At 51.1% G+C, this 26350-nt stretch overlaps 2 protein-coding genes across 6 annotated transcripts; one reads left to right on the forward strand and one right to left on the reverse strand.

Moving 5' to 3' along the window:
- Positions 1–556: 556 nt before the first annotated feature.
- AFMID (arylformamidase) lies at positions 557–26297 on the reverse strand. 4 transcript variants are annotated; one of them, XM_059046448.2, is made up of 14 exons: positions 21594–26297; positions 15998–16056; positions 15281–15448; positions 14387–14767; positions 12401–12491; positions 8228–8332; positions 8098–8146; positions 6917–7002; positions 6749–6821; positions 6465–6562; positions 6135–6213; positions 5885–6026; positions 5572–5676; positions 557–913 (listed from the first exon to the last, which is right to left on the reverse strand). In XM_059046448.2, exons 4-14 carry the CDS (start codon positions 14444–14446, stop codon positions 881–883), a joined length of 921 nt encoding a protein of 306 aa, XP_058902431.1. In that variant the 5' UTR covers positions 14447–14767; positions 15281–15448; positions 15998–16056; positions 21594–26297; the 3' UTR covers positions 557–880. The 4 variants fall into 4 exon arrangements, with proteins under 4 accessions (XP_058902431.1, XP_066877675.1, XP_066877674.1 ...); XM_067021574.1 differs by lacking the exon at positions 557–913 and adding an exon at positions 4380–4759 and having other exon boundaries at positions 14387–14481; XM_067021573.1 differs by lacking the exon at positions 557–913 and adding an exon at positions 4380–4759.
- On the forward strand, positions 14710–25323 carry TK1 (thymidine kinase 1). Of its 2 annotated transcripts, XM_059046455.2 has the most exons (7): positions 14710–14844; positions 14945–14976; positions 16005–16115; positions 18274–18367; positions 23833–23922; positions 24216–24335; positions 24425–25323. In XM_059046455.2, exons 1-7 carry the CDS (start codon positions 14779–14781, stop codon positions 24623–24625), a joined length of 714 nt encoding a protein of 237 aa, XP_058902438.1. In that variant the 5' UTR covers positions 14710–14778; the 3' UTR covers positions 24626–25323. The 2 variants fall into 2 exon arrangements, with proteins under 2 accessions (XP_058902438.1, XP_058902436.1); XM_059046453.2 differs by lacking the exons at positions 14710–14844; positions 14945–14976 and adding an exon at positions 15186–15471.
- Positions 26298–26350: the final 53 nt, after the last annotated feature.

Consider the following 26350-nt stretch of genomic DNA (forward strand, 5'->3'; position numbering starts at 1 on the left):
GTGTTAGGTGTGGAGCCTCCCCAAACTTTTTCTCTGCATTCACACACTCGTCTGCACACACAGAAACATGTCATTTTGTGAGTATCGGTAATGCTGCTGAGATGGTACTATAGTGTATCGTTGAGCATCTTGCTCTTTGTCAGGTAATAGTATGTCTTGGAGATGTCCCCCGTTATAAACACAGACCTCTTTCTAATGATGGTCGGCTGCTCAGATGTACTTACTCCCTACTGATGAATATTTAGGCTATTACCTATTTTCGCTATAATCAATCATTCTTGAACTGCTAGCTATTCAGAGCGGGCGAGAGAGGGGTGTGGTGGATGGTGGGTGGACCCAGCTGGCTCCTTGGGAACTGAATGCACACCCCCGCCCCCCGTGTGTGGGAGCAGTGGCAGAGGAAGCGTGTCCTACCTGTGGATGTCACTGTCCTGTCAGTCAAGGTGTTAGCCCCAAGGATAAAATCCCAGGGCTTTCCGGGACGAATCCAGACGTCAGGTGGAACCCAGGACAGAGTAGACAAAGGAGAGAAACAAAAACACAGAACAAAAACTGGTTTGGGGAGCTCTTACTCTTCATTTTGGTTGGGGGTTATCACTTTTGTTTCACCCTCTCAGCAGACCGGGGGCCAGACTCTGGGTATCACACATGGCGTGGACCTGGGCCAGACCTTCCCTGGAACCCGCTCCATCCAGGCCTGGGGGAGTTGTACTCGTGTTCAGAGCAGTGAGGGGAATGGACCCTGGCCGGGGTGGGTGGACAAACAGAGGCGCTGCTGGGCACAGGGAAAACTGAGGCCGTTAAGAATGGGAAGCAGTTGGGCTCTTGGGAGAAGTTTCACAAGTCGGGTTGCATGCTGGCGGCGGGGGTTCAGGTGTCATCAGGACTCCCGGAAGATTGTTTTCAAAATAATCTGCAGCAGGAGGGAAAAATACAAAAGCTCCAGAGTTGGAGAGGCTCTTGTGAGGATCTCTTGGGAGGAAATTGATTAAAGAAACAGGCTACATTTTCGATCACAGAAACGTAATTTAAATGAGTCCTTTCCCACCTCTCATTTGAAATGTTGCCCACTCATTGCTCGTTTTTGTATGACCCATGAGCTAAGAATGGCTTTACACTTTTTTTTTTCCCCGTACACGGGCCTCTCACTGCTGTGGCCTCTCCCGTTGCGGAGCACAGGCTCCGGACGTGCAGGCTCAGCGGCCATGGCTCACGGGCCCAGCCGCTCCGCGGCATGTGGGATCTTCCCGGACCGGGGCACTAACCTGTGTCCCCTGCATCGGCAGGCGGACTCTCAACCACTGTGCCACCAGGGAAGCCCGGGCCCTCCAAATCTAAAATATTTATTAGGTTTCTTTAAGAGATGTCATTTACTGGGTGCTTGTTTTTCCCCAGTTAAAAAAAAGTAATACATGTTCATGGTAGAAAATGTGGAAATTGATTTTTTAAATCCATTGTAACACCACTGGTAAACGGTTTTTTCGGATGCATATATATGCCTCTAAGGGTCTAGCTATCTATGTATCATAAAACTAGGAAGATACTAGGCCAGTTAATTTTTGTGTTTCTGCTCTTACCTCTGAAGCAATTTGACATGTCCTAACTAATTTTCACAAACTTCACTCTGTTACCTGATTATATCATAATTTAATCTCGGGCTTCCCTGGTGGCGCAGTGGTTGGGAATCTGCCTGCCAATGCAAGGGACACGGGTTCAAGCCCTGGTCTGGTAAGATCCCACATGCCGCAGAGCAACTAAGCCCGTGTGCCACAACTACTGAGCCTGCGCGTCTGGAGCCTGTGCTCCGCAACGGGAGAGGCCACGACAGTAAGAGGCCCGAGCACCGCGATGAAGAGTGGCCCCCGCTTGCTGCAGCTGGAGAAAGCCCTCACGCAGAAACAAAGACCCAACACAGCCAAAAATAAATAAATAAATAAATAAATAATAATATTAATAATAATTTAACCTCATTAGACATTTAGGTTATTTCCAAGTTTAGAACATTAATAAAGCGATAGATACTATCTTTCTGTGTTTCTCTGATTATCCTGAAGACAAATTCCAAGCAGCAGAATTACTGGGTCAGTGGGTTTGGGTCCATATTGCCAGGCTGTACTCCCGAAACATCAGGCCAACGTGTGCTCCCACCCGCAGGATGGGGGAGGCCCCCTTCACTGTGTCTTCACCAGCACTGGGCACTATTATAACTACAACATTTCCTGTGAGAGGTGGGAAAGGACTCATTTTCAGTTATATTTCTTTCTGTTTTTTTTTTTTTAAAGATTTTTTGGACGTGGACCACTTTTAAAGTCTTTATTGAATCTGTTACAATATTGCTTCTGTTTTTCATTTTGGTATTTTGACTGCAAGACATGTGGGATCTTAGCTCCCTGACCAGGAATTGAACCTGCACCCCCTATATTGGAAGGCGAAGTCTTAACCACTGGACCGCCAGGGAAGTCCCATTTCAGTTACATTCCTATGATCACTAAAGCAGCTTACTTTTCCCCCATGTTTACTGGCCATTTATATTTCTTTTTGAATTATCACTTATTTTTTGTCCATTTTTTCTATTTATTTCTGTTCTTAAAGAGAAATAACACCTGCTCTTATTAAGTGGTACAAACTATTGATACTATGTATAAAATAAATAAGCTACAAGGTTATATTGTACAGCACAGGGAATATAGCCAATATTTTATAATAACTTTAAATGGAGTATAGGCTATATAAATATTGTAAATCAACTAAATTTCAATTTAAAAAAAGAACTGTTCTTATTGATTTGAAAGTGCTCTTTGTGTGGTAAGGATATTAACTATGTGAATTAAAACTGAATGCTATAAAAGCCTTATGGAGGGACTTCCCTGGTGGCACAGTGGTTGAGAATCCGCCTGCCAATGCAGGGGACACGGGTTCAAGCCCTGGTCCAGGAAGATCCCACGTGCCACGGAGCAACTAAGCCCGTGTGCCACAACTACTGAGCCTGCGCTCTAGAGCCTGTGAGACACAACTAATGAGCCTACATACCACAACTACTGAAGCCAGTGTGCTACAACTACTGACCAGCACGCTTAGAGCCCGTGCTCCACAAGAGAAGCTGCCGCAATTAGAAGCCCGTGCACTGCAACAAAGACCCGATGCGGCCAAAAATAAATAAATAAATAAATAATCTTTTTAAATATTTTTTTAAAAAAGTCCTATTGAGGTGGCAACTAATTGGGAGTGGGGGGGAGGGGGAATTGGAGGAAAGTGGTAAAAGGTACAAACTTCCAGTTGTAAGATAAATAAGCACTAGGGATGTAATGTACAACTTGATAAATGTAATTAACACTGCTCTATGTTATATATGAAAGTTGTTAAGAGTAAATCCTAAGAGTTCTCATCACAAGGAAAAAATATTTTTTTCTTTTTCTTTTCTTTTGTATCTGTGAGATGATGGGTGTTCACTAAACCTACTGTGGTTCATTTCATGATGTTTGTAAGTCAGGTCATTATGCTGTGCACCTTAAACTTATACAGTGCTGGATGTCAATTATATCTCAATAAAACTGGAGGAAAAAGAAGTAAATATATATTTTAAAAAGTAAAGTTAATCAGGTACCCAGTTTCCCAGAAAAAACAAGAAAAAAAGTAACTGTATATTTTCCGGGTCCATGGCAAATATTTTCCCCAATCTAGCCTTTGACTTTTTATTTTATTTTATTTATTTATTTATTTATTTTTTTTGCGGTATGCGGGCCTCTCACTGTTGTGGCCTCTCCCGTTGCGGAGCACAGGCTCCGGACGCGCAGGCCTAGCGGCCATGGCTCACGGGCTTAGTTGCTCCGCGGCATGTGGGATCTTCCCGGACCAGGGCACGAACCCGTGTTTCCTGCATCGGCAGGCGGATTCTCAACCACTGCGCCACCAGGGAAGCCCGCCTTTGACTTTTTAAAAATAATTTTTTAAAATGAAGTATAGTCGGGACTTCCCTGGTGGTCCAGTGGTTAAGACTCCATACTCCCAATGCAGGGGGCCCAGGTTCGATCCCTGGTCAGGAAACTAGATCCCACATGCCGCAACTAAGAGCATGCATGCCACAAGTAAGACCTGGTGCAGCCAATAAATAAGTAAATTTTTAAAAAATAAATAAATTGAAATATAGTTGATTTACAATGTTTCAGGTATACAGTAAAGTGATTAAGTTATATATATATAATATATATATATTCTTTTTCAAATTCTTTTCCAATATAGGTTATTACGAGATACTGAATATAGTTCCCTGTGCTCTACAGTAGGTCTTTGTTGGTTTTCTATTTCATATATAGTAGTGTGTATAGGTTAGACCCAAATTCCTAATTTATCTCCCCCCACCGCTTACCCTTTGGTAACCATAGTTTGTTTTCTATGTCTGTGAGTCTATTTCTGTTTTGTAAATAAGTTCATTTGTATCATTTTTTCTTTTAATTTGTTTTTTTAATTTAGTTTTTGGCTGTGTTGGGTCTTCATTGCTGCGCGCGGGCTTTCTCTAGTTGCGGCGAGCGGGGGCTACGCTTCATTGTGGTGCGTGGGCTTCTCATTGCGGTGGCTTCTCTTGTTGTGGAGCACGGGCTCTAGGTGCGCGGGCTTCAGTAGCTGTGGCACGCGGGCTCAGCAGTTGTGGTGCACGGGCTTAGTTGCTCCGCGACATGTGGGATCTTCCCGGACTAGGGATCAAACCCCTGTCCCCTGCATTGGCAGGCGGATTCTTAACCACTGCACCACCAGGGAAGTCCTGTATCATTTTTTAAGATTCCACATATAAGTGATATCATGAGATATTTGTCTTAACTCTGTCTGATTTACTTCACTTAGTATGATCATCTCTAGATCCATCCATGTTGCTGCAGATGGCATTATTTCATTCTTTCTTATGGCTGACTAATATATATGCCACATCTTTATCCATTCATCTATTGATAGACATTTAGGTTGCTTCTTGGCTGTTATAAGTAGTGCTGTTATGAACACTGGAGTGCATGTATCTTTTTGAATTATAGTTTTCTCCAGGTATATGCCCAGAAGTAGGATTGCTGGATCAAATGGAAACACTATTTTTAGATTTTAAGGAACCTCCATGCTGTTCTACATAGTGGCTGCATCAATTTACATTCGCACCAACAGTGTAGGAGGGTTCCTTTTCATCCTTAGACTTTTAAAAGGATTCTCCACATTAAAATTGTAATAAACATCTATGTGGTCAATTCCATCCCTCCTTTCCCAACGGAGCTGGTGTTGCTTTTATGCTTACACACCAACAGGCTAATACTTTCTCATACCTGCCTGTCCCCATCCACACCACAGCTGCATGCAGATCCCACCTGTGTGCCCAGGACCAGCCTCTGCAGATCACCTGGGGCTGTTTCAGAGGGAGGTGAAGTACAGGAAGCAAGCGTGGCACTCAATCCCTATCGTCAAGTCCTCCAACCTCCTGGACGCCAAAGAGCCAGCGAGGTGACTCCCCATGCCCCCTGCCTGGCCACCTCGCCTTACGTGTAGGGGCTACGGCCGGACGCATTCTGTCCGTGGCGAAGGGTTGCCCCCCACCTGGGTGAGCACGTAGTCCTTCTGGGTTAGGTTCCAAAGGATTTCAAAGTGATCCACATCATGGAGCTCTTCAAAGGAGGCTTTCCACCCTCCTTGGCGCAGAGTCTGAGTAGGAGAAACGAGGGAAGAGGAAGCATGAGGCTGCGGGAGGTGGCGGGGAGAGGGGCTCTCGCAGCTGCCTGGCACATACCAGGTGCTAAGTATTTACTGAAGAAATGACTGGTATCAGGGGGTCCGTTTGGGTGAAATAAACAGGAAGATAAGATTGCATGACCCTCAACCTCGAGCCAAAAGCGGGGTGCTGGGGGGGTACCTGATAAAATTCCCTGGACTGTCGGTGGAATTCGGGGCTGTCGTGTTGGGCCACAGTCACCAGGATGCGGCAGGCTGGATCCACAGGCTGTGTCGGGGCTGTCTTCAGGCGCCACTGTGGGCTGTTCCTTTGAGCATCCTCCCTGGTGCAGGGAGTAAGTGTGGTCAGGACAGAGAGCAGCCTTTGCTGCACCCCTGGCCCTCCTCGCGGGCTGCAGCCCAGCTGGGGGACGAGGGGACAAGTGACTCACAGGGTTGTGAGGAGAGGGGCGTTCTCAGAGGTGTGCATGACAGGCTCCAGGTCATAGATCCCACTCACCAGGAAGAAGCCTGTGAAGGTAAAGAACAGTCACAGAGCCAGGCTGCAGGTGGGGCAAGAGGGGACCAGCCCGCCTCCAGGGCCAGTGGGGCAAGACCAGGGTAGGGGGCAGAGAAGAAGCAAAGCAGGGCCTGCTCCCCAGGCTCGAAGCCCCGAGGTCAAGCTACTCACAGCTGTTGCAATTTCAAGCAGCTGTTACAGAACCTCAGGCCCATCAGGGGAGGGTGAATGCTGCCCGGCCAGGCTCAGTCCCCGTGGAAACCTTTGAGGTTGGGCGTGACTCCATGCTCGGTCCAATTGGCCAGGAGCATCATGGCGGCGAGGTGGGCCCCAGCTGAGTGTCCGCACAGGTAAATTCCCCTTGGGTGGGTCAGAGCAGAGAGCTGGGTTTGCATTCAGTATAACCAAAGCAACAGGCCAGTATCAAGGAGTCCCAATTTGCCTTCTGTTCCAAAGCCAGAGGGGGCAGTTGGGCTGCATCCAAGAAGCTTAATCTACTGTCCGCCCACTCAGTCTGACAAAAGGAAAATCTACAGTGATACCCACTGGTTGCCTGGATACTGTTTCTGGACAAACACGACGCTCTGGGTCACCTGGTCTACCATCTGGTCCAGGGTGCCTGTGCAGAGGGTAGGAGCTATGTCAGGCTCCGCCGGGGGCCCTCTCCCCTCCAAAGCCCACCAGCCCTTGCATCTGCAGGACTACCCTCATTACCTTTGGGGGCAATGTCATAAGCCACTATCACCACAGCCACTCCCTGTGCTGTCAGTGGGCTGACCATGAAGGCTGACGAGTCTTTACTGCAGAAGGAGACAAAGACATGACAACTGGAGGCCACTTGGCCACTAGGCTGCTTCTGTGTCCTGTCCACCAAGAGCGCTGTCCCTCTCTGACCTGGTGCAGTAAGGGAAGAAGGGAGTTTTGTCCTTGCCACATCACATGCCAACTATGGGACCCTAGAGAGTATATTTAACCTCTGAGCCTGATTTCCTCCTCTGTAAAATAGGAACAATTATGTTCTTTCTCTTAGGGTGCTGTTTTTGAGAATTGAAGGAGGTGAGACATGTAGAGAGCTTCACAAAGCAAAGGGTAAAGATGCAATAAATGTAGCATTAAGATGATATGCTTGAAGGGCAGTAGATCCTATAACAGGCAACTCCTTAGTAACATCCTAGGGAACAACAGCGTCCCTGAAGATCCCAAATTCCCCTCTGCTTATCTTAAGATGACCCGTGGTCCCAGTTTGCCTGGGACTCTCTCTCTTTTTTTTTTACCACTGAAAGCCCCAGGTCCTTGGAAACCACTCACTTCTGAGCAAACAGGGATGGTTAGTCACTGTGGTTTTCCATTTGATTAGAGTAGACTGAACAGGCTTTCACTGGGTATAGTGGATCCAATAGTGTCCCCCCCCAAAACATATCCAAATCCTAAACCCCAGAACCTGCAACTGTGACCTTATTTGGAATAGGGGCTATGCAGATATAATTCAGAATCTAGAGATGGCGTCATCCGAGATTTAGGATGGGCCTTAAATCAAACGACTGGTGACATTGTAAAAGAAAGGAGAGGGAGGATTGAAATACAGACACACAAAGACCACGTAAAGATGAAAGTTGAGGTTGAAGTGATGCGGTCACAAGGCGAGAAAGACCCGGACCCCTCAGAAGCTGCAAGAGGTAAGAACGGGTCCTCCCCCAGAGCCTTCGGAGGGAGCGCGGCCCTGCCCACACCTTGATGAATTTCAGACTTCTGGCCTCCAGAACTGTGAGGTAAGACATTTCTGTTGTTGGAGCCCCCAAGTTTCTGGTAAGTTGTTGCAGCAGCCCTAGGAAGTGAAGAGTCCAGGCAAAGATGAATCTCCCTTTTCCTCCATTCATCCAAATCCCCTGACTCACCTTCCACTCTGCCAGTATCCTCCGTGAAAAAACACGAGGAACGGCAAGGCTGTAGGACAAAACAAAGGGCATGTGGGCCGAGGCAGGGCTCCCAGCTGAGATCTATGGGGGACCACTAGCCCCCGCTTACCTTCAGACACTGTCTCAGGAAAGTAGATGTCCAGTTTCTCCCCTTCGCCATCTCCATAGGGGACATCGGGCAGGTTCCTCCTGGTGGCCTGGGCCCTCTTGGTAGCTGTCTCCAGAAAAGGACAAGTCTCTGTCAGCACAACCTCAGGCAGTAGCAACCTCTATTTTATTTCAGGCAGAAACCTCTTTGCCGAAAGCCCCTTTGGGTTGACCAGTTAGCTCCAGCTATCAGTGCTTCCCCAAGTCCTCATGGTAATCGGGGCTGGGGTCTGAAGCATCCCACAGGTGCATAGTTACAAAGAAACCAGACTGGCCCATCCAAGTGGGGGCCAGTACTATCTGTGACATCTGTCTCTGGTGAGCTGGCAGTTCTGATAGGCACCATTTCGACCACTACTTTATTACATGCTTATTATGTGTTTTACACTTGGCTATGTGCTCTGGGAAGTATAAACTTTTCCAAGTATTTGGAAAAATAACCTTCTAGGAACTAAGATATAAAATCACTTGAGGGACTTCCCTGCTGGCACAGTGGTTAAGAATCCACCTGCCAATGCAGGGGACACGGGTTCAAGCCCTGGTCTGGGAAGATCTCACATGCCGCGGAGCAACTAAGCCCGTGTGCCACAACTACTGAGCCCGCGAGCCACAACTACTTCAGCCTGTGTGCCTGGAGCCTGTGCTCCAGAACAAAGAGAAGCCCGCACACTGCAACAAAGAGTAGCCCCCGCTCGTTGCAACTAGAGAAAGCGCGTGCACAGCAACAAAGACCCAACGCCCCCAAAAAATAAATAAATAATTTTTTAAAAAAATCACTTGAAATAAATAGATAATAAAACAATATGAATATATAATTGAGCACCAAGATGGGAGAGGTCAGATGGATGCGAAAATTGGCTAGGACTGGGGTCGGGAGAAAGGAGGAAGTACATTTACGTAATTTACCTTAAGTAAATTAAATACCAAAGGCAAAGGCCTAGAGGTGGGATGGGACTCTGTATGTTCATGTTGCAGTAAACAATGTCCCCTCAAGGCCCCACTTCAATCACCGAAACCCAGGAAGCTCAGCTCCCTCCACCACTGGGTGCCAGAGAGTGTAAACTGGTAAGTTCTTCCTGGGGGTCAACTTGGAAATATGTATCAAAGCCCAAGAAGATCATATTCCTTGATGAATAAGTCCTTATCCATAATTAAGGAAATAATCAGAAATATTCTTAAGGACTTGTTTTAAAGATGCCCACACTAATGCTATTTATGACAGCAAAACATTGGACACAGCCCAAGTGATCTACAATAGAAAACAGGTAAAATACATTATGGTATATCCCCTTTCTCTCCTGTATTTATTTATTTATTTATTTATTTTATTTTTTTGCGGTACGCGGGCCTCTCACTGCTGTGGCCTCTCCCTCTGCGGAGCACAGGCTCCGGACGCGCAGGCCCAGCGGCCGTGGCTCACGGGCCCAGCCGCTCCGTGGCATGTGGGATCCTCCAGGACCGGGGCACGAACCCGCGTCCCCTGCATCGGCAGGCGGACTCTCAACCACTGCGCCACCAGGGAAGCCCGAATATGGGATTTTTAGAGCAGTGAACACAAATTGGGAGGCAGTGTCTGTCAGAACCAGTGGACAAGCTGGAGAAGCTGGGGGAGGTCAGTGGGGTGGGGTTCTGGGGCTAAGTCACAGTGAGTTCATAGCCAAATCTGTGATAACCAAAGTCAGAGAAAAACCAGGTTTCCCAGGAGGAGGGAGTGGAAACCAGCAGAGTGGCACAGGCTGAAGAAGTGGAGAGGTGGGGTCAGGAGAGAAGACAAAGGCTCCCCCTTCTTCCCAGCACCTAGCACAGTGCCCCATGCCCCCAGGGCATGAGGATCTGCAGATGGACAGAGAGAAGTGGTAGTGCTGCAAAAGATTTAAAATAATTTATTGAGCTGAAATTCACATAACAAAATTAACTATTTTAGGGACTTTCCTGGTTAGCGCAGTGGTTAAGAATCCGCCTGCCAATGCAGGGGACACGGGTTCAATCCCTGGTCCGGGAAGATCCCACATGCCATGGAGCAACTAGGCCCATTTGCCACAACTACTGAGCTTGCACTCTAGAGCCCGCGAGCCACAACTACTGAGCCCTCGTGCCACAACTGCTGAAGCCCGCACACCTGAAGCCCGTGCTCTGCAACAAGAGAAGCCACCGCAATAAGAAGCCCGTGCACCACCACGAGGAGTAGGCCCCCACTCTGCAACTAGAGAAAGCCCGCGTGCATCAACAAAGACCAGACGCAGCCAAAAATAAATAAACAAATTTTTAAAAAAATTAACCATTTTAAAGTGAATAATTCAGTGGCACTTAGCACATTCACAACGTCATGCAACCATCACCCCTATCTAGTTCCAAAACATTTTCATCACCCCAGAAGAACACCCCCTACCTGTTACACAGTGTCTCCCCAAACCCCCCTTATCCCAGACACTGGCAACCACTAACTGCTTTCCGTTCCTATGGATTTCCCTATTCTGGACATTTCACATAAATGTGACCTTTTGTTCCTGGCTTTCTTCACTGAGCATTATGTTTTCAGGGTCCATCCATGTTCTAGTATGTATCAGTACTTCATGACTTTTGAGGGCCAAAAACTATTCCATTGTATGGACATATCACATTTTTTTATCCATTGATCTGTGGATGAACATTTGGGCTGTTTCCACCTTTTGGCAACTGTGAGTAATGCTATGAACATGTGTGTACATGTACTCGTTTGAGAACTTATTTTCAATTCTTTGGGGTTAGAAATAATTTTTTAAATTAATTAATTAATTAAATTTTTTTGGCTGTGTTGGGTCTTCATTTCTGTGCAAGGGCTTTCTCGAGCTGCGGCGAGCGGGGACCACTCTTCATCGCAGTGCGTGGGCCTCTCACGCGAAAGGCCTCTCCGCGGCCTTTCGTTGCGGAGCACAGGCTCCAGACGCGCAGGCTCAGTAGCTGTGGCTCACGGGCCTAGTTGCTCCGCGGCATGTGGGACCTTCCCAGACTAGGGCTTGAACCCGTGTCCCCTGCATTGGCAGGCAGATTCTCAACCACTGTGACACCAGGAAAGCCCAATAATTTTTAAAATTGAAGTGTAGTTGACTTACAATATTATATTAGTTTAAAGTGTACAACTCAGTGATTCAACATTTTATAGATTATACTCCATTTAAAGTTATTACAAAACAATGGCTATGGGCCTCCCTGGTGGCGCAGTGGTTGGGAGTCCGCCTGCCGATGCAGGGGACGCGGGTTCGTGCCCCGGTCCGGGAAGATCCCACGTGCCGCGGAGAGGCTGGGCCCGTGAGCCATGGCCGCTGAGCCTGCGCGTCCGGAGCCTGTGCTCCGCAGAGGGAGAGGCCACAACAGTGAGAGGCCCGCGTACCGCAAAAAAAAAAACCCCAAAACAAAAAAAAACAATGGCTATATTTCCCCGTGCTATACAATATATCCTGTTGTTTCTCTATTTTATTTTATACATAGTATGTCTTCTAGAAATAATTTTTAAGGAAGGCTGTTTATGCTATTAAAAACAAGATTGCACATTATAAGTACAGAACGCTTTCTCCTAGGAGAAAAAAAGAAACTAGAAGAAATCATATCACAATGTTAACAATGGGTGACAATTATTGACGGTTTTATTTTCTACAATCCTTTTCAATCAGCAAATGCTCCTTTTGTAATCAGAAAACAATTGTTGCCTAAAATAGCCAACCTCAGATAGTGTGGAGCAGGGCTATTATAATGTGGTCTGTGGACAATGGGTGTCCCACACTGTTTGCTACTGGTCCATGATGAACTAAGTAAAAAGGTGGAGGTAAACATCTGGAATACATGCAGTTTGGTAGAATGGCTGTGTCTATTAAACTTAACAAGAAATTAGGGCTTTCAAACAAAAACTTGGGCCTAGCTGGCAGGTTGGCTGAGCAGGAGGGGAGGCGGAGCACGGGGTCACTGCCCCTGCCCTGCCTCTGGCAGTCCTGCAGCAAGAGCTCCTGGGTGCCTGGTCCCGAGCAGATGAAGTGCCTGGACTCTGGGAACTGTCCCAAGAGGCTGGGGTTGGGAGGCTCCTCCTCCCTGCCCCGGTTTCCTGGAACAACGCCACATGCTAAAGTCCCCCTGAAGCGGCCACAGAGAGATCCCCCGTTACCCTCATTTCCTATTTGTGAGTAGGTCCTCAAGGCCTCCTCTGCTCCCAGTCGGACGACCCATCTGCTGGGGGAGTACTGATTCTCCAGCTCCTACGGGACACAGACACGAAGTTCCATAAGACCTTTGACCTCCACACAGACTGTGCTCCCGCCCCTCCGTGTGCCTGGATGCTCCTCTCGGCCTGGAGAAGCCCCTTCCCTGATATCTCAGGCTCCCATAGATGCCCTTAGCTTCCTTCGAGCCCCTCCAGTCTCCAGCCTGGCAATCCACTCCCCACTCTCCCCCCACTAACTAATTAGGCGTTTCAGATACAACATTGCAGATGCTGCCAGATCCATGGTCTAGAGCAATGGCCATGCCTTTAACCAGCGGGACAGCCTTACAGGGAAATGAGGTCCCATAGATCTGTCCCAGTTAATGCCATCATGGGTACCACTTCTACAGCAGCTAAGACCACAGGAAGCCAGGGAGCTGGGGTGGCCACTGCTGAGAAAGTGATGTAGAGCTGATATTCCCTGAAAAGGTATGATTCTGACTGCAGGTGGACGCAGCACAATCAGTGAAACAGAGGTGAAGAGGAAGGAATCAAAGGTCAGTTTGGAAATGTTGACCAGCCAGATTGCTGAAACACAGAGGTGAGGCTGGGAAGCGGGGCCTGGGGGGTGGAGGGTCTTGAATATCAAGCTAAGATGTTCAGACTTAACGCAGAAAGTAATAAGGAACCAGGTTTTGGAGAAAGGGCTCAGAGGCAAAACAACAACAACAAAAAAACAGGTGAAGGCTGGACTGGAAAATTTGAAGACAGGTGGTCTCATGGAAAGGTCTTGGGCTCTGGAATCAGATGGGCTGAGTGAGTGCCATCCAAGCTCCATCACCTGCAGGCTCTTTTACCCTGGGCAACTTACTTACAGTCAGTTCCCTCATCTGTATAATGGGCAAAACAACAGTACTTTACTTCATTCACATGACTTATAGCTTTCAGCCTTGTGAGACTGTATACCTTGTGAGGCTGAAAGCTATAAGGCATGTAAATGAAGTCAAGCTAACCACTCAAATGTGGGCTTCCCCCTCTTCCCATTGAACAGGGTTCTTGGCCAGGGGTCTTTGGATCTGTACAATCTATGCCCGTCGGATGTTTGCAGTCATACCTCGCTCACTCTGTGACTGCTATCATCGTCATCTGTTATTATTGCTATTATTTATAATAATGATAATGCAATGGGTTTCTGAAAGTGCTCTGATATTATAGGTGTGTGTGTGTGTGTGTGTGAGACAGAGAGAGAGACAGACAGACAGAGAGAGACCGAAAGAGAGAGGTTAGGATTTCTTGGGGGCAGTATCTGTAACTGTCACCACATTCTTAGATGCGTCCGTGACCAGAGAAAGAACCACTACCTGAAATGTAGGAAAACTAGTTAGGAAGTTATAACTGAATGATATGCATAACAAATGCTTTGCATATGTGGTTTCTAACCCTCATAACCATCCCTCAGTAAATACCAGCCCTCTGGTATTTACTCCTTCAGGTCTGACACATCCTCCACACATTGCACAATCTCAGATTAAGGTCCGGAACTTTGGCCCCAACCTCATCCCGGTTTACGGATATTGACATAGCCAAGGCTGGACTTCCCTGGCGGTCCAGTGGTTAGGAATCTGAGCTTCCACTGCAGGGGCACGGGTTCGATCCATGGTCAGGGGACTAAGATCCTGCATGTTGCGCAGTGCGGCCAAAAAAAAAAAAAAAACGTAGAAAGACATAGCCAGGGCTTCCATTTCCTCTACCCTTAAAATCAGGCTAGCAAAAGCCTACCTGTGGCGAGAAGTAAAATATCAATAAATCACAGTGCTAAAGCTTTTGGGAGCTGGCACACAGTAGGCTATCAACGGCGCCCACAGGAGTGGTTCTAAACTTTTCTCTTAACCCCCATCTCATCTCTGAACCACACTCCTCAGCCCCAGCCTCTCCCGGTGATCCGCCTACCTCTTTAGACATCCTCTTCCAGGGAGCCCCGTGCTTGGGACCTCCGCCCAAGCCGTCCATCCTGCTGTGTACGAGCCGACAGACGCCCGGGACGCCTTTTTATGCCAGGAGGGCCGGGCTCTGGTCAGGCCCCGCCCCTGGGAGCCGCGCCCACCGCCCTGGTGAGCTGAGCCTGATGCGCGCGTTCCCGGTCCCTCCCACGAGGGGGCGGGCTGAGGTCAAATCTCCCGCCGGTCCCACAGCCGCACGCTGATTGGCTCCGGGCCGGCGGCGCCGGCTCCCGATTGGCCCGAGCTCCGGGGATAAAGAAGCACGGCGCGGGAACCGGCGTGAGCCTGCAGGGCGGCGGCAGCGGCGGCGGGTCCTCGATTTGTGATCTCCCTGAAGGCACCATGAGCTGCATCAACATGCCCACCGTGCTGCCCGGCTCCCCCAGCAAGACCCGGGGGCAGATCCAGGTGCGGGCCGCGGGGCGAGGGCGGGGGCGGGGGCGGAGTCGTGATTGGGGCCCGGGTGTCCGTGCGCACCGGGGCCCAGTGACCTCTCCTTCTCTCCTAGGTGATTCTCGGACCCATGTTCTCAGGAAAAAGGTAATGGCCTCGCGGGACGGGGGTGGGCCGGGACCTCTTCCTCCACTTCCCTGCTTCTCCTCCAACCCCCGGGACCCCGTCCTTCTCCCCTGACGCCTCACGACACCGAGCCTGCCGCCCCTCTCAGAGCCCCGCCTCTAAAGCAGCCCCCACTGCCCGACCCCCGCGTTCGCGCCCAGGATGCCCCTCCTCCGTGAGATCCTACCGGAGGAGGAGCTCCTCCCCTTCCCGTCCGGGTCGGAACCTCTTCCCCTTGGGGTCATTCAACCACCGCTCCTTCCGGGAGCTGGTCACAGCTGCTCACCGTTTAGCCCCTCACTGAAGCCCTCTCTGAAGGGTATATCTACAGCGGCAAGGCCCTGTGCGCCCTGCAGTGTCTGTGGCTTTCTTCCAGTGTGACTGTTTCCTTAGATGGCCCAGGAGCGTAGTTACTCTCCACACTGAAGAGTCAAGCGCTGGTGCCTTTGCTTCCCTGAAGTGATAGCACCAATCCCAGTAAGCCCCCAGTAACTCCCCTGGCCCCCCTTCCTATATGGCGCTGGGGGATCACTCCAGCTCAAATCCCTTGCCCACGATGGTGAGGCTCAGGGTGGGCTTTTGGACTCAGAGGCAAAGCGCTTCCGCACCAAAAGGTTCTGTGAAGTTAGTTCAGGCTATGTGAAGAACTGTGGGGTGAGATTACTTTGGAATGGAATCTGAACCCCTCTCCTGTGCATGTGGTCTTTGCTTTGCCCCGGACAAAATCACTCCTCCAGCCCTTCCCTGAATCACCTGGGGGCATCACCTTCTTTGCCACCCTCCCCACAGAGAATGACTACCAGCCCAGACATGCTCCTCCCTCCTGGGTCTAGACTGAACTCTCTGTGTGGGCCCTTTCTGTCCTCACTGGTCCTTCCCACGCTCTGCCTTGCAGCCTTCCCATCCATTGGTGGGGCTCAGGCTGTATACCCCTAGAAGGCGGTAGGGAGCCCCACTTGTGCTGATGGGGTCTTCCTCGCCCACACTTACGCATGGGCCTTACCTTGCAGTACTGAGCTGATGAGACGGGTCCGTCGCTTCCAGATTGCCCAGTACAAGTGCCTGGTGATCAAATATGCCAAAGACACGCGTTACAGCAGCAACTTCTCCACGCATGACCGGTCAGTCCCTGCCCCTTCTGTCCTGTCCCCACACCTTTCGTGAGAAGCCCAGTGACGAGTCACAGAGCATACTGTCAGAACTCTTTAGAGAGGATGGTTAATAATGCTGATGCCGGGCAGCGAACAGTTCAAATCTGCAGACTTTCCAGGTTGCTTGGCAAGGTACCCTAGAACTTGGCCCTTCTTGGGGCTCTAGCCCAGCGGTTCCTAACGGGACGTGATTTTGCCTGCTAACGTCTATTTGCAATGTCTGGAGACGTTTTTTAGTTTTCACAACAGGAGGAGGTAAGGGCATGATGGCAGCTAGTGGGTAAAGAGCAGGGATGCCACTACATCCTACGATGCACAGACAGCCCCATAACAAAGCATGATCCAGCCCCAAATGTCAGTAATGTCTGGCCAAGGTTGAGAAACCCTGCTCTTGACCTATGTGGAGGTTGCAGGCTGGTTTTGTTGGCCTGCAGGCTGAATTTTATTTAAGTTTTTAGTTGGCTTGTCCTCGCTGACTCCCTGTCTCGTGGCCTTTGTGCATCGCCCTTTTATGTTTATCTGCCTGTGTCCTGTGGACATTTCAGCCTGCAGCCTGAGGTTGGGAGGTTAAATTTAGTACCACTCCTGCCATTCCGTACAGCATTTAGGGCCTGATGTTTTGGAGCCTGAGACACTTTTCTCGTCTTCCAGGTTCATCCGCCTGAGCCCCCAGCATCAAGGCTGTGCTGTGTGTGGTTTCAGGGTGGGAGTGCGAGGGGCTCTGAAGCTGGGCAGGTGGTGAGGCGGAGAGGGCCCAGGACTTGGAGTTAAGTAAAACGTTGAGTGATGTTTCCTGGACATGTTGCCTGAGGCAGGTCATTTACATCTCCAAGTTTGCTTTCTCATCCTTAAAACATAGGTGTCTGCTGCTCAGGTCCCGGCGAGTGTCAGGGGAGGACAGTGAAAGCAGTGGAGAAGATTAGAAGTGCAGCTTCTGGGTCTGTCAGATGGGGGTGGAATCCAGGCTCTGCCCCAGTGTCACAACTCCTCTCTAACCTGGGCTGTAGAGGCCCAGACGAGCTGCAGCAGAGGCCTAGCTCTTGGCAGGGGTGACAGTGCTCCAGAGACGCTGCTCTTGCTGAAGCCGGAACCGGCTTACTGCGTTGCCTGCAGGATCGCAGCAAGATAATCACTAAGCAGTAGTTGTAAAGTTTTGCATAAATGTATAGCTGCAAAACTGCAGAGGCTTCAGGAAACTCCTAGCTCCTTGGAAGGGTAGTTCAGAGGAGCAGGCAAAAATGGAAACAGAAGAAAATAACATTGCATAAAAACATAGAAACTATTTTAACAGAAGACAAAGAACAGCATTCCTCTTCCAAAAGTCCTGGCTGTGGGGCAGGTGGGGTCCACCCCCGTCATTTAATGCACTGGAACACTCCAACACACGGCCTTTCACTTTCAGACTGTGCTGGGTAGGAATCTCCCCTCAGGACACGCGAGGCAGCAGTATGAATGCGGATTTGAATCCTGACTACCAGTTGATAGCTCTATGATCGCTGAGAAATCCTTTAATCAGCCAGAGGAGTCAAACGGAGGGAATTCTAGGTCACTGCACTGTTCCTTGGTGCTCGTGGCTTATCTCTGCTGGGGCACGGGGGCCCCTATTCTTAGATTCTGGTGCTAATGGTCTGCCCGGGGCCATGGTAGGACTTTCATGGGCCCTGGGGACTTTCTGCCTTCATGGGCCCTGTCCTCTATAAAGAAAAAAATAAAAAATTATAATTTATGACTGCATTGATATAAAGACAAAGATAATCCAGACTGAGTTACATTTATTCTGATTTTTAAAAGAAATTAAAATGTTTCATTCATTCCCAAAGCATCATGGACCCCAGGCACTACCTGACGAAGTAACCCTTTCTGCACCTGCCCCACCACACACACACACACACGCACACACACACACACACACACACACACACACACACACACACACTCTTCTCCCCAGATGCCTTCCCACAAGTGCTAATTTCTCAAAGCTCTGGGCAGACATCTCCGCCTGCTTAGACATCTCAGCCTGCTTTGCAGGTAGGGGGTGGTCATGAGACCGTTTCCCTGGCCCCTCATTCTGGTTCCTGGTCTCCTTGGGCTCCCTTGCCTTGCTCACGCTCTGGCTTTCTGTCCCCAGGAACACCATGGAGGCCTTGCCAGCCTGCGTGCTCCGGGATGTAGCCCAGGAGGCCCTGGGCGTGGCTGTTATAGGCATCGACGAAGGCCAGTTTGTAAGTTGACTTGTCCTGATAGCACTCTTCCTGTGAACTCAACTGTCCCCCTTTTTCCTCTGCTAATTTGGAGGTTATTGGTTCAATTTCTGATATTTTTATAAGGTAAACATTGTTAACTTGTTTTAACTAGTGTCTGAATATCCTTTGAATTCCCTTTACTGCTTTCTGTGTTACTGTTATATGGAATTTATTATACCTTAAAAAAAATTTTTTTACAGGACTTCCCTGGTAGCACAGTGGTTAAGAATCCTCCTGCCAATTCAGGGGGCACGGGTTCAAGCCCTGGTCCAGGAAGATCCCACATGCCGCGGAGCAACTAAGCCCGTGCGCCACAACTACTAGAGCCTGTGCTCCACAACAAGAGAAGCCACTGCAATGAGAAGGCCGTGCACCTCAACAAAGAGTAGCCCCCACTCGCTGCAACTAGAGAAAGCCCACAGCGACGAAGACCCAATGCAGCCAAACATAAATAGATAAATAAATAAACTATATATATATTTTAAAAAGTTTTACAGTAAACAAAAAAAATTGATTTCTCAACCCTGGTGTATAGGGAGGGTTTGGTTCTGTTTAGCTCACTGTTGCTTTTTTTTTTTTTAATTAATTTATCTTTGGCTGTGTTGGGTCTTCGTTGCGGTGCACGGGCTTCTCATTGCTGTGGCTTCTCTTGTTGTGGAGCACGGGCTCTAGGCGCACGGGCTTCAGTAATTATGGCTCGTGGGCTCAGTAGTTGTGGCTCGCGGGCTCAGTAGCTGTGGCTCGCAGGCTCTAGAGCGCAGGCTCAGTAGTTGTGGCGCACGGGCTTAGTTGCTCCGCGGCATGTGGGATCTTCCCGGACCAGGGCTCGAATCCGTGTCCCCTGCGCTGGCAGGCAGATTCTTAACCACTGCACCACCAGAGAAGTCCGCTTCTCTTTTTTGATTTAATTATTTTTTGTCTGTGTTAGGTCTTTGTTGTTGCACGTGGGCTTTCTCTAGTTGCGGAGAGCAGGGGCTACCCTTCGTTGCGGTGTGCAGGCTTCTCTTTGAGGTGGCTTCTCTTGTTGCGGAGCACGGACTCTAGAGCACAGGCTCAGTAGTTGTGGAGCACGGGCTTAGCTGCCCCACGGCATATGGGATCTTCCCAGACCAGGGATCGAACCGGTGTCCCCTGGTGTCCCCTGCATTGGCAGGCAGATTCTTAACCACTGCACCACCAGGGAAATCCCTCCCCCACAGTTCTGTTCCCTGTTTCTATGGCTACTTCCTCCCTGGCCAGCAAGTCAAACTCGAGTTCCCATAACAAGTGTTTATTAAACCTACTGCAGAAACATCACCAATCTTCTGTTCTGCCCTCGCCCCTGTGGGTCTTGCTCTGCAAGAAGTTCTGGGGCCCAGGGGTGGCTGCCTCGGTTGCCTCTCAACATGGGACCTGACAAAAGGACTGCCTCTCCCTTCCTTCATCCTTCCCTTGGAGAGGGGTACATCTGAAGACCCCAAGCTATAAGCTGAGGGTGGGGTGGTATGTGGGCAGCTGGACCCTGGGCATGCCAGCCTCACAGTGTCACCCCGAGTGCTGGTCTTACCTTGGTTTCTTTTTTTTTTTGGCTATACTGGGTCTTAGTTGCAGCACATGGGATCTTCGTTGCAGCATGCGGGATCTTTAGTTGCAGCATGTGGGATCCAGTTCCCTGACCAGGGATTGAACCCGGGCCCCCTTCACTGGGAGTGCAGAGCCTTAGCCATTGGACCACCAGGGAAGTCCCTGGTCTTATCTCTGTTTTATTACAGTAATAAGAGGGGTAATCTAGGAAAAGTTAGGACTACACATAAGAAGGAAGTCCACAATTTACTGCCGACATCTTATGTCCAGAGACCACCAGGACTGAACAACTTGGGATTGTTGTTGCAGGGAGACACCCGGCATGGGAACTGGATGGTGTAGGTGAGGGGCTTAATTAGAGAGGGCTTGGTTATTAGGATGGGGACTGTTTGGCTCTTGATTCGGTGTCCTGGGAAGGGAGATGATTCTGACCAGCATCTTAAATCTCACCTATAGGGAGGGTGGACCAGAAGGAGGCCGAAGCAGCAGCAGTGACTCCTTTAGCCAGGAGAGGGGACATTTGGTACGCTGTAGCCTAGACGATGTTCACGTTCTGTCCGTACTCAGACGTGCTTCTGGAGGGGTCCACACGGCCTGCGGGACCTTAGTTCCCTGACCAGGGATTGAACCCGGGCCCTCAGCAGTGAGAGCGCAGAGACCACTGGGACCACCAGGGAACTCCCCAGGAGGGGTCTGGTTTTGTCTTGACTATCACAGTCACAGAATGGCCTTGTCGAAGTTCGTATTTATAGATTGGGCTCATAGCACGTGTTGTGACCATTCTTTCCTCATCAGCAAATATCTATCCTTATGAAGTACCACGTCTTACATGAGCTGGCCCCTTGGGTGTGGCACTTACAGGCTGTGATGGACGTGTGTGCAGACATCCTGGCTATCGTCTGGTGTATTGGGGTTTATCTACTAAGTAGAATCACTGGTCAAGGGACCGACCTCATTCATTAAGTGTTTTCTGAGCTTGCGCCGTGTGGCAGCAATGTTCTAGGTGTTGGGGATACAGCCAGGGTCTCACCCTTGCACTTACATGCTAGTTGGGGGAGAGAAATATGTACAAGGTGGTGGCAACTGGGGGAGAAAGGCACTGTGAGGGGGTAGAGCTAGGGTGGGAATGATGCTTTAGGGGACGGTCAGAAAGGGGCCAAAAGGAAAGCAGGGTGAAAGTTCCCAGTCAGGAGTGTGCTTTGGGGCATGTCTCAGGAGCAGCCAGGAGGCCAGGGGCTTTGGCCAGGTCAGAGGGAAAGACTTCGGCGTTAACCCCGGGAGAGCCTGGAAGCCGCCCAGAGCGTCTCCTCTGCTGGAGGAGCATGGTTGGGGGTGGGGTGGGGTGGAGGGAAGGCTTCTGGGTCTTTGCGGAAATCCCCGGAGGGCGGGGCGGGGGTGGGGGTGGGCAGGGTGGTGGCGGCTGCATACACACATCCTGTTCCAACTGCCTTTCTCTTTTGTTACTCCGGCGGCTGACATCATTTTCCCTGTGTTTCTCCTCTTGTAAATTGCCTCCTTCTCTTGGTTAATCTTTCCTCTACAGGACATGATGTAATCGGTGCCAGTTTGTCACATGCTGTAAATATTTCTTCCCTGTTTATTTGCCTCTGGATTTGGTCTGTGCATCTCATTTAGTCTTTACCATTCATGGTGGAGCGGTTGAATGTTTCACTGTCACATCCTTCGTGCCTGTCCTCTGTGGCCTTTGCGCCTTCAACCCCAGCCTGGCTGCCAGGAAGCCGGGCCTCCACTGGGGCAGGGCCGGGATGCTTCCCTCGTGCATCATGAAGGCGCCACCTCTCGGCAAGATAAGGAGGAGGGTGAAACTTCTTGGCTTCCTCATCTCCCCTTTCAGTCCTCTCCCCTCATCAAATCTTGTTCAGGAAGTGGCTCACGGCAGGTCAGCCAGGTGCTGGATCGGCAGGTGAACTAAATGGGTAGACTTGTCACCATCAAGAAACCCCTCCTGTTACTTTTCTACCTGGATACCGTGTGGCAGTCATTTTTGTCTACCAAGAAAACCCTACTTTTACTAGGTCCTCTGAAGTTCCGCTTTGAATGTAACCTGTATTAGAGCCTATGGCTGCTGTGACATGTACCACAGACTGGGCGGTTTAAACCACAGACGTTTACTTCCCACAGCTCTGGAGGCTGGGAGCCCAAGGTCAAGGTGTGGGCAGGGTGGGTTTCCCCCTGAGGCCAAGGGAGAATCTGTGCCAGCCCTGCCCCCTGGCGTGCAGGTGGCCTTCTCCCCCCCACCCCACCCCCCCGTGTCTGTCCCTCTCTGTGTCCAAATTTCCCCTTTACAAGGACACCAGTCATACTGGAGTGTGACCCTACCTCTGCAAAGATCGTCTCTCCAAATAAGGTTCTGAGGTATTGGGGGTGAGGGTTTCTACATATGGATTTGGGGGGTGGGAGGGGACACAATTCAACCCATAATGTAACCTAAAAAATTTAATGGCAATGAAAACAAATGTCAGTAATGTGGTTGGTTAGCAGTGGGCATTCTGGGATGTTGCAGACAGCTCTGACCTTACCTTCGATCATTCAGGAACCCCAGCTGGGGGCCCAGGGTCCCGTGCTTGGGTGGGGGCGGGGTGGTATGTGAACAGGGGACAAAGTTTAAGTGGAAGAATTGAAGTCTCTGATGGTGGGTATCGCTGCAGCGGGCAAGGCCGAGGACCCTGAGAGGTCCCCAAACCCTGGTGTAGAAGGACCCACATCTGATGAGGCCCTGACAGGGAAAGTGAGACGCAGGGGGTGCTCATCCCAGGGCGGTTTTGCCCCCAGCCCCTACCCGGGGGATATCTGGCAATGTCTGGAAACCATTTTGTTTGTGACAATGGGGATAGGGGTGGAGGGCACTGGCTGACAGCTCATTGCAGGCTGGGGGCTGCATTTCTGTGACCTGTGATGAGTCCTTTAGAGAAGAAGAGGGGCCTCACCTGGAGCCAGGCTGGAGCCTCTGGGTGGGAGGTGGTGTTTCCGTAGCTCAGGCTCGGCAGCCCTGCAGAGGCCGTCACATCGGGCTTCGGTGACTCCTGCTGGGACTGATCCAGGCTTTCTAACCCCTCTCCTGGTCCTCATCTTGCTGAGCCCTCAGGTCTTGGTAACTGCACCTCCATGAGCAGCTTGGAGAGAGACCCTTTGCCCAAACACAAGAACTCCCCACTTCACCCGACCCAAAGACCAATCTAGATAGATGACTGACCAGTGAAAGTTCACCAAAGAATTTAAGTAGCAGCCTCGCCCTGGGCCACTTGACATTTGATTTACCAAGTAAGTGACCTTTCTGCAGGCCCTGTATTTAGAAGGGTGTGCTGTGCCATCCTGCTCTGTAAGTGGCCAGTGGAACCCTCACCCCTTCTCAAGGCATCACACGGCACATTATGTTTTTTTAAAAAGGCAAACACACAGAGCCTGCCTCTCAGCCAAATAGCATATGTCATAAATTGAGGATCCTTAATCCTTAAAACACCACCAAGGGCCTTCCTTGCCTTTTCTTGGGCTCAGAAACGTGAAGTCATTGCCAAGGTCACAGCTAATGGGTCCAACCAAGACCATGGTTCAAGCCCAAGGCAGCCTCTGGTCTGGGCTTTTGACCACTGCAGTAGCAGACTGCCTCACCTGGTGACAGTTCCGGGTGCTTGGCCTGGAGTGGGGCCCGGTTCTGCCATGGAAAGCTGGCAGGATGGTGGAGCGACTGGGGCTGCTGCAGACGTGCAGGCTGCGTGCCAGGTGTGGGGGGCTGAGGCCACCCTATTCTCGCGCTCCACGCCCATCCGGGTGGCCAGAGCTGTTGGGTCCAGCCGCGTGTTCATGGCTCCTGGAACCTGCTGCCCAGGGTGGAAGCTCACTCCTCCTCTCACCCTTTCCAGTTCCCCGACATCGTGGAGTTCAGCGAGACCATGGCCAATGCCGGGAAGACCGTCATTGTGGCTGCACTGGATGGGACCTTCCAGAGGAAGGTAAGGCGTCTGGTCCAGGTCTCGGGATGGGACCCAGGAGGGAGCAAGGGGCCTGGGCTGTGCACAGACGGACAGCTCACCGTGCCCGGGATGTGCCAGAGCCCAGGCGCTCAGGCGAGCCAGACCCAGCTCCCTGGTTTGCCCCAGACTAGGCCGCCTGCTGCAGGGGCTGGCGCTCTCGGGGAAAGCAAGGTCAGGGCCTAGTTTCCTGGCTTCAGGGCTGTGAATCAGGGTTTCAAGGAAAAGCCCACCTGGTGAGGTAAGCGCACACCAGTCTTTCCACGGGAATACAGGCTTTCGGGACCATCCTGAACCTGGTGCCCCTGGCCGAGAGCGTGGTGAAGCTGACGGCAGTGTGCATGGAGTGCTTCCGAGAGGCCGCCTACACCAAGAGGCTGGGCGTGGAGAAAGAGGTGGCCCCTCCTGCCTTCTCCAAGGGGCGGTGGGGAGGGGGTGGTGCTTTGTCCCCGCTCAGTCCAGGCGCTTCATGTCCCACGGCTAGGTCGAGGTGATAGGAGGAGCGGACAAGTACCACTCCGTGTGCCGCCTCTGCTACTTCAAGAAGGCCTCGGGTCAGCCTGCCGGGCTGGACAGCAAAGAGAATAAAGAGAACTGCCCGGTGCGGGGGAAGCCTGGCGAGGCCGTGGGAGCCAGGAAGCTATTTGCTCCTCATCACATCCTGCAGTGCAGCCCGGCCAACTGAGGCACAGGCCCCACCCCCAGGATGGGTGCTGACAGGCCACCCGCTCCCGGGCCTGCTGCTGCCCCCCGGCGGACACCTGCCCGCTGCGCGCTGCCTGGCCTTCTCGGAGGAGGAAGCAGGGGTGGGGGTGTGAAGTTTCACCAGCGCTCCTTCCCCAGCCAAGGGCCACGGGCCACGGGCCGGCGGTCTGCACGTCACACTTCTCTCCTTGCCTGCCCGCCGACTTCTCTCAGTTCCCTTCCCGGGCAACTGACAATCCACCCCAGGTCGGAGTGGGGTCTGGCGACTGCTGACGTCAGTCCCTCCCTCTCCAGGGGTGAGGCCAGAGGCGCAAGCTCCTGTGACATCGGCGCTCCTGGCTTCTTCCCCCTTTGTGGCTTTTGCTGTTGAGTTTCTGTCCTCACTGGGAAGTCGGAGCACCAGCACCTCTCGTGCAAAGACTTTAGTCCCCCCGCCTGGGACGGCTCCTGGCCCCTCTGAGGATGGCTGCGCTTGTTCTCTCTTACTTCCCTTCGGGCCAACAGCCCTTCCTGCTCTGGCGATCATTTTCTCCAGAATTACGGCTTCTTCCACGTGGGTGACACTTAGCCTGCTGGGGCTCAGATCCCAGGGGCTTGTCTTTTAAAGCAGGGGCTCTGATTTTTCTGTCGTAGTGTGTGAAATTAGTAACTAATATTAAAATTTACTGGTTGATGAAAGCATATTTTTCTTTAACTGTCTGGGATTCCCCGGGTCTCCCTGGAGACAGCTCTGACCTGATTTAGGTGTGGGGATTTCTTTTCAAATCATTTTCTAGTACTACTGATCTCTTAGCCACAATGCTTTTTAACTGAGAAATGATCGTGAAGTGTGTCCTGAATGTTTGCCTGCTCTTCTGTGTGGGCAGGTTTCAGGTCACGATGGGTGGATTTAGGAGCCTGGGGCCCAGGTTGGAAAGATGAAGCTTTGGTTTGTGCTGCCAGATGGGGCTGTGAGGTCAGGTTTTGTTTGTGAAACAGACACTTGACAGTTCAGGAGCCAAGAAGACCAGCTCTGCTGTGCCTCAGAAAATACGCTGTGGGCAGCTTACACGGAGGCAGGAGAGCGCCAGGTCGGGGGTGGGTGGGGTGAACCTGGGCTGTAGGTGTGCCCCATGCAGATGGGGTCCCGGTTCCCCACCCTCGCCTCAGCTTCTCCCTCCCCTTTGCTTGCAGTTGGTCCCAGGTTACAGAGGTGCAGTACAGTGGTGAGACTGTAATTCCCAAACCCTATTAGTTTTTACTCAGGATTTTGAAACTGTTGGGGCCCACATTTGACAACTCCCTGTCTGTGCTCAAAAGGGGAAGAAGCCCCGAGTTGCCTTGGGGGCCCTGGCCTCCTGCCTGAGCCGGGCTTTTCCCTGGGGCGGGCTGGGCAGTCAGGCCGGCCCCCTGTGTGTCCGGAACAGGCCGCAGAGGTGCTGAGCCCTGTCTACGGGAAGCAGAGGGCCCCTGCCCCTCCAGGGGCACGCCGGGATCCTGGCAGAGCGGCCCAGAAAAGCCATGCTGCTTACAGGCTGAGCACAGTTGCTATTTTAAGGTGCTGACGGAGGGCATGAGCAGTGAGACCGTGGGTCGGTGGGGGGTGGCGGGGAGCTGCAAGGCTCGCTGGAGGGCCAGCCTGCCACAACTTTGTTCAAAATACACGTTCCATAAGACCTCGGCCAGAGGGTGTACCTCAGGGTAGAATTTCTCTTCCTCCTACCCC

This window comes from Kogia breviceps, chromosome 19 (genome assembly GCF_026419965.1).
Source record: "Kogia breviceps isolate mKogBre1 chromosome 19, mKogBre1 haplotype 1, whole genome shotgun sequence".
NCBI lineage: Eukaryota > Metazoa > Chordata > Mammalia > Artiodactyla > Physeteridae > Kogia > Kogia breviceps.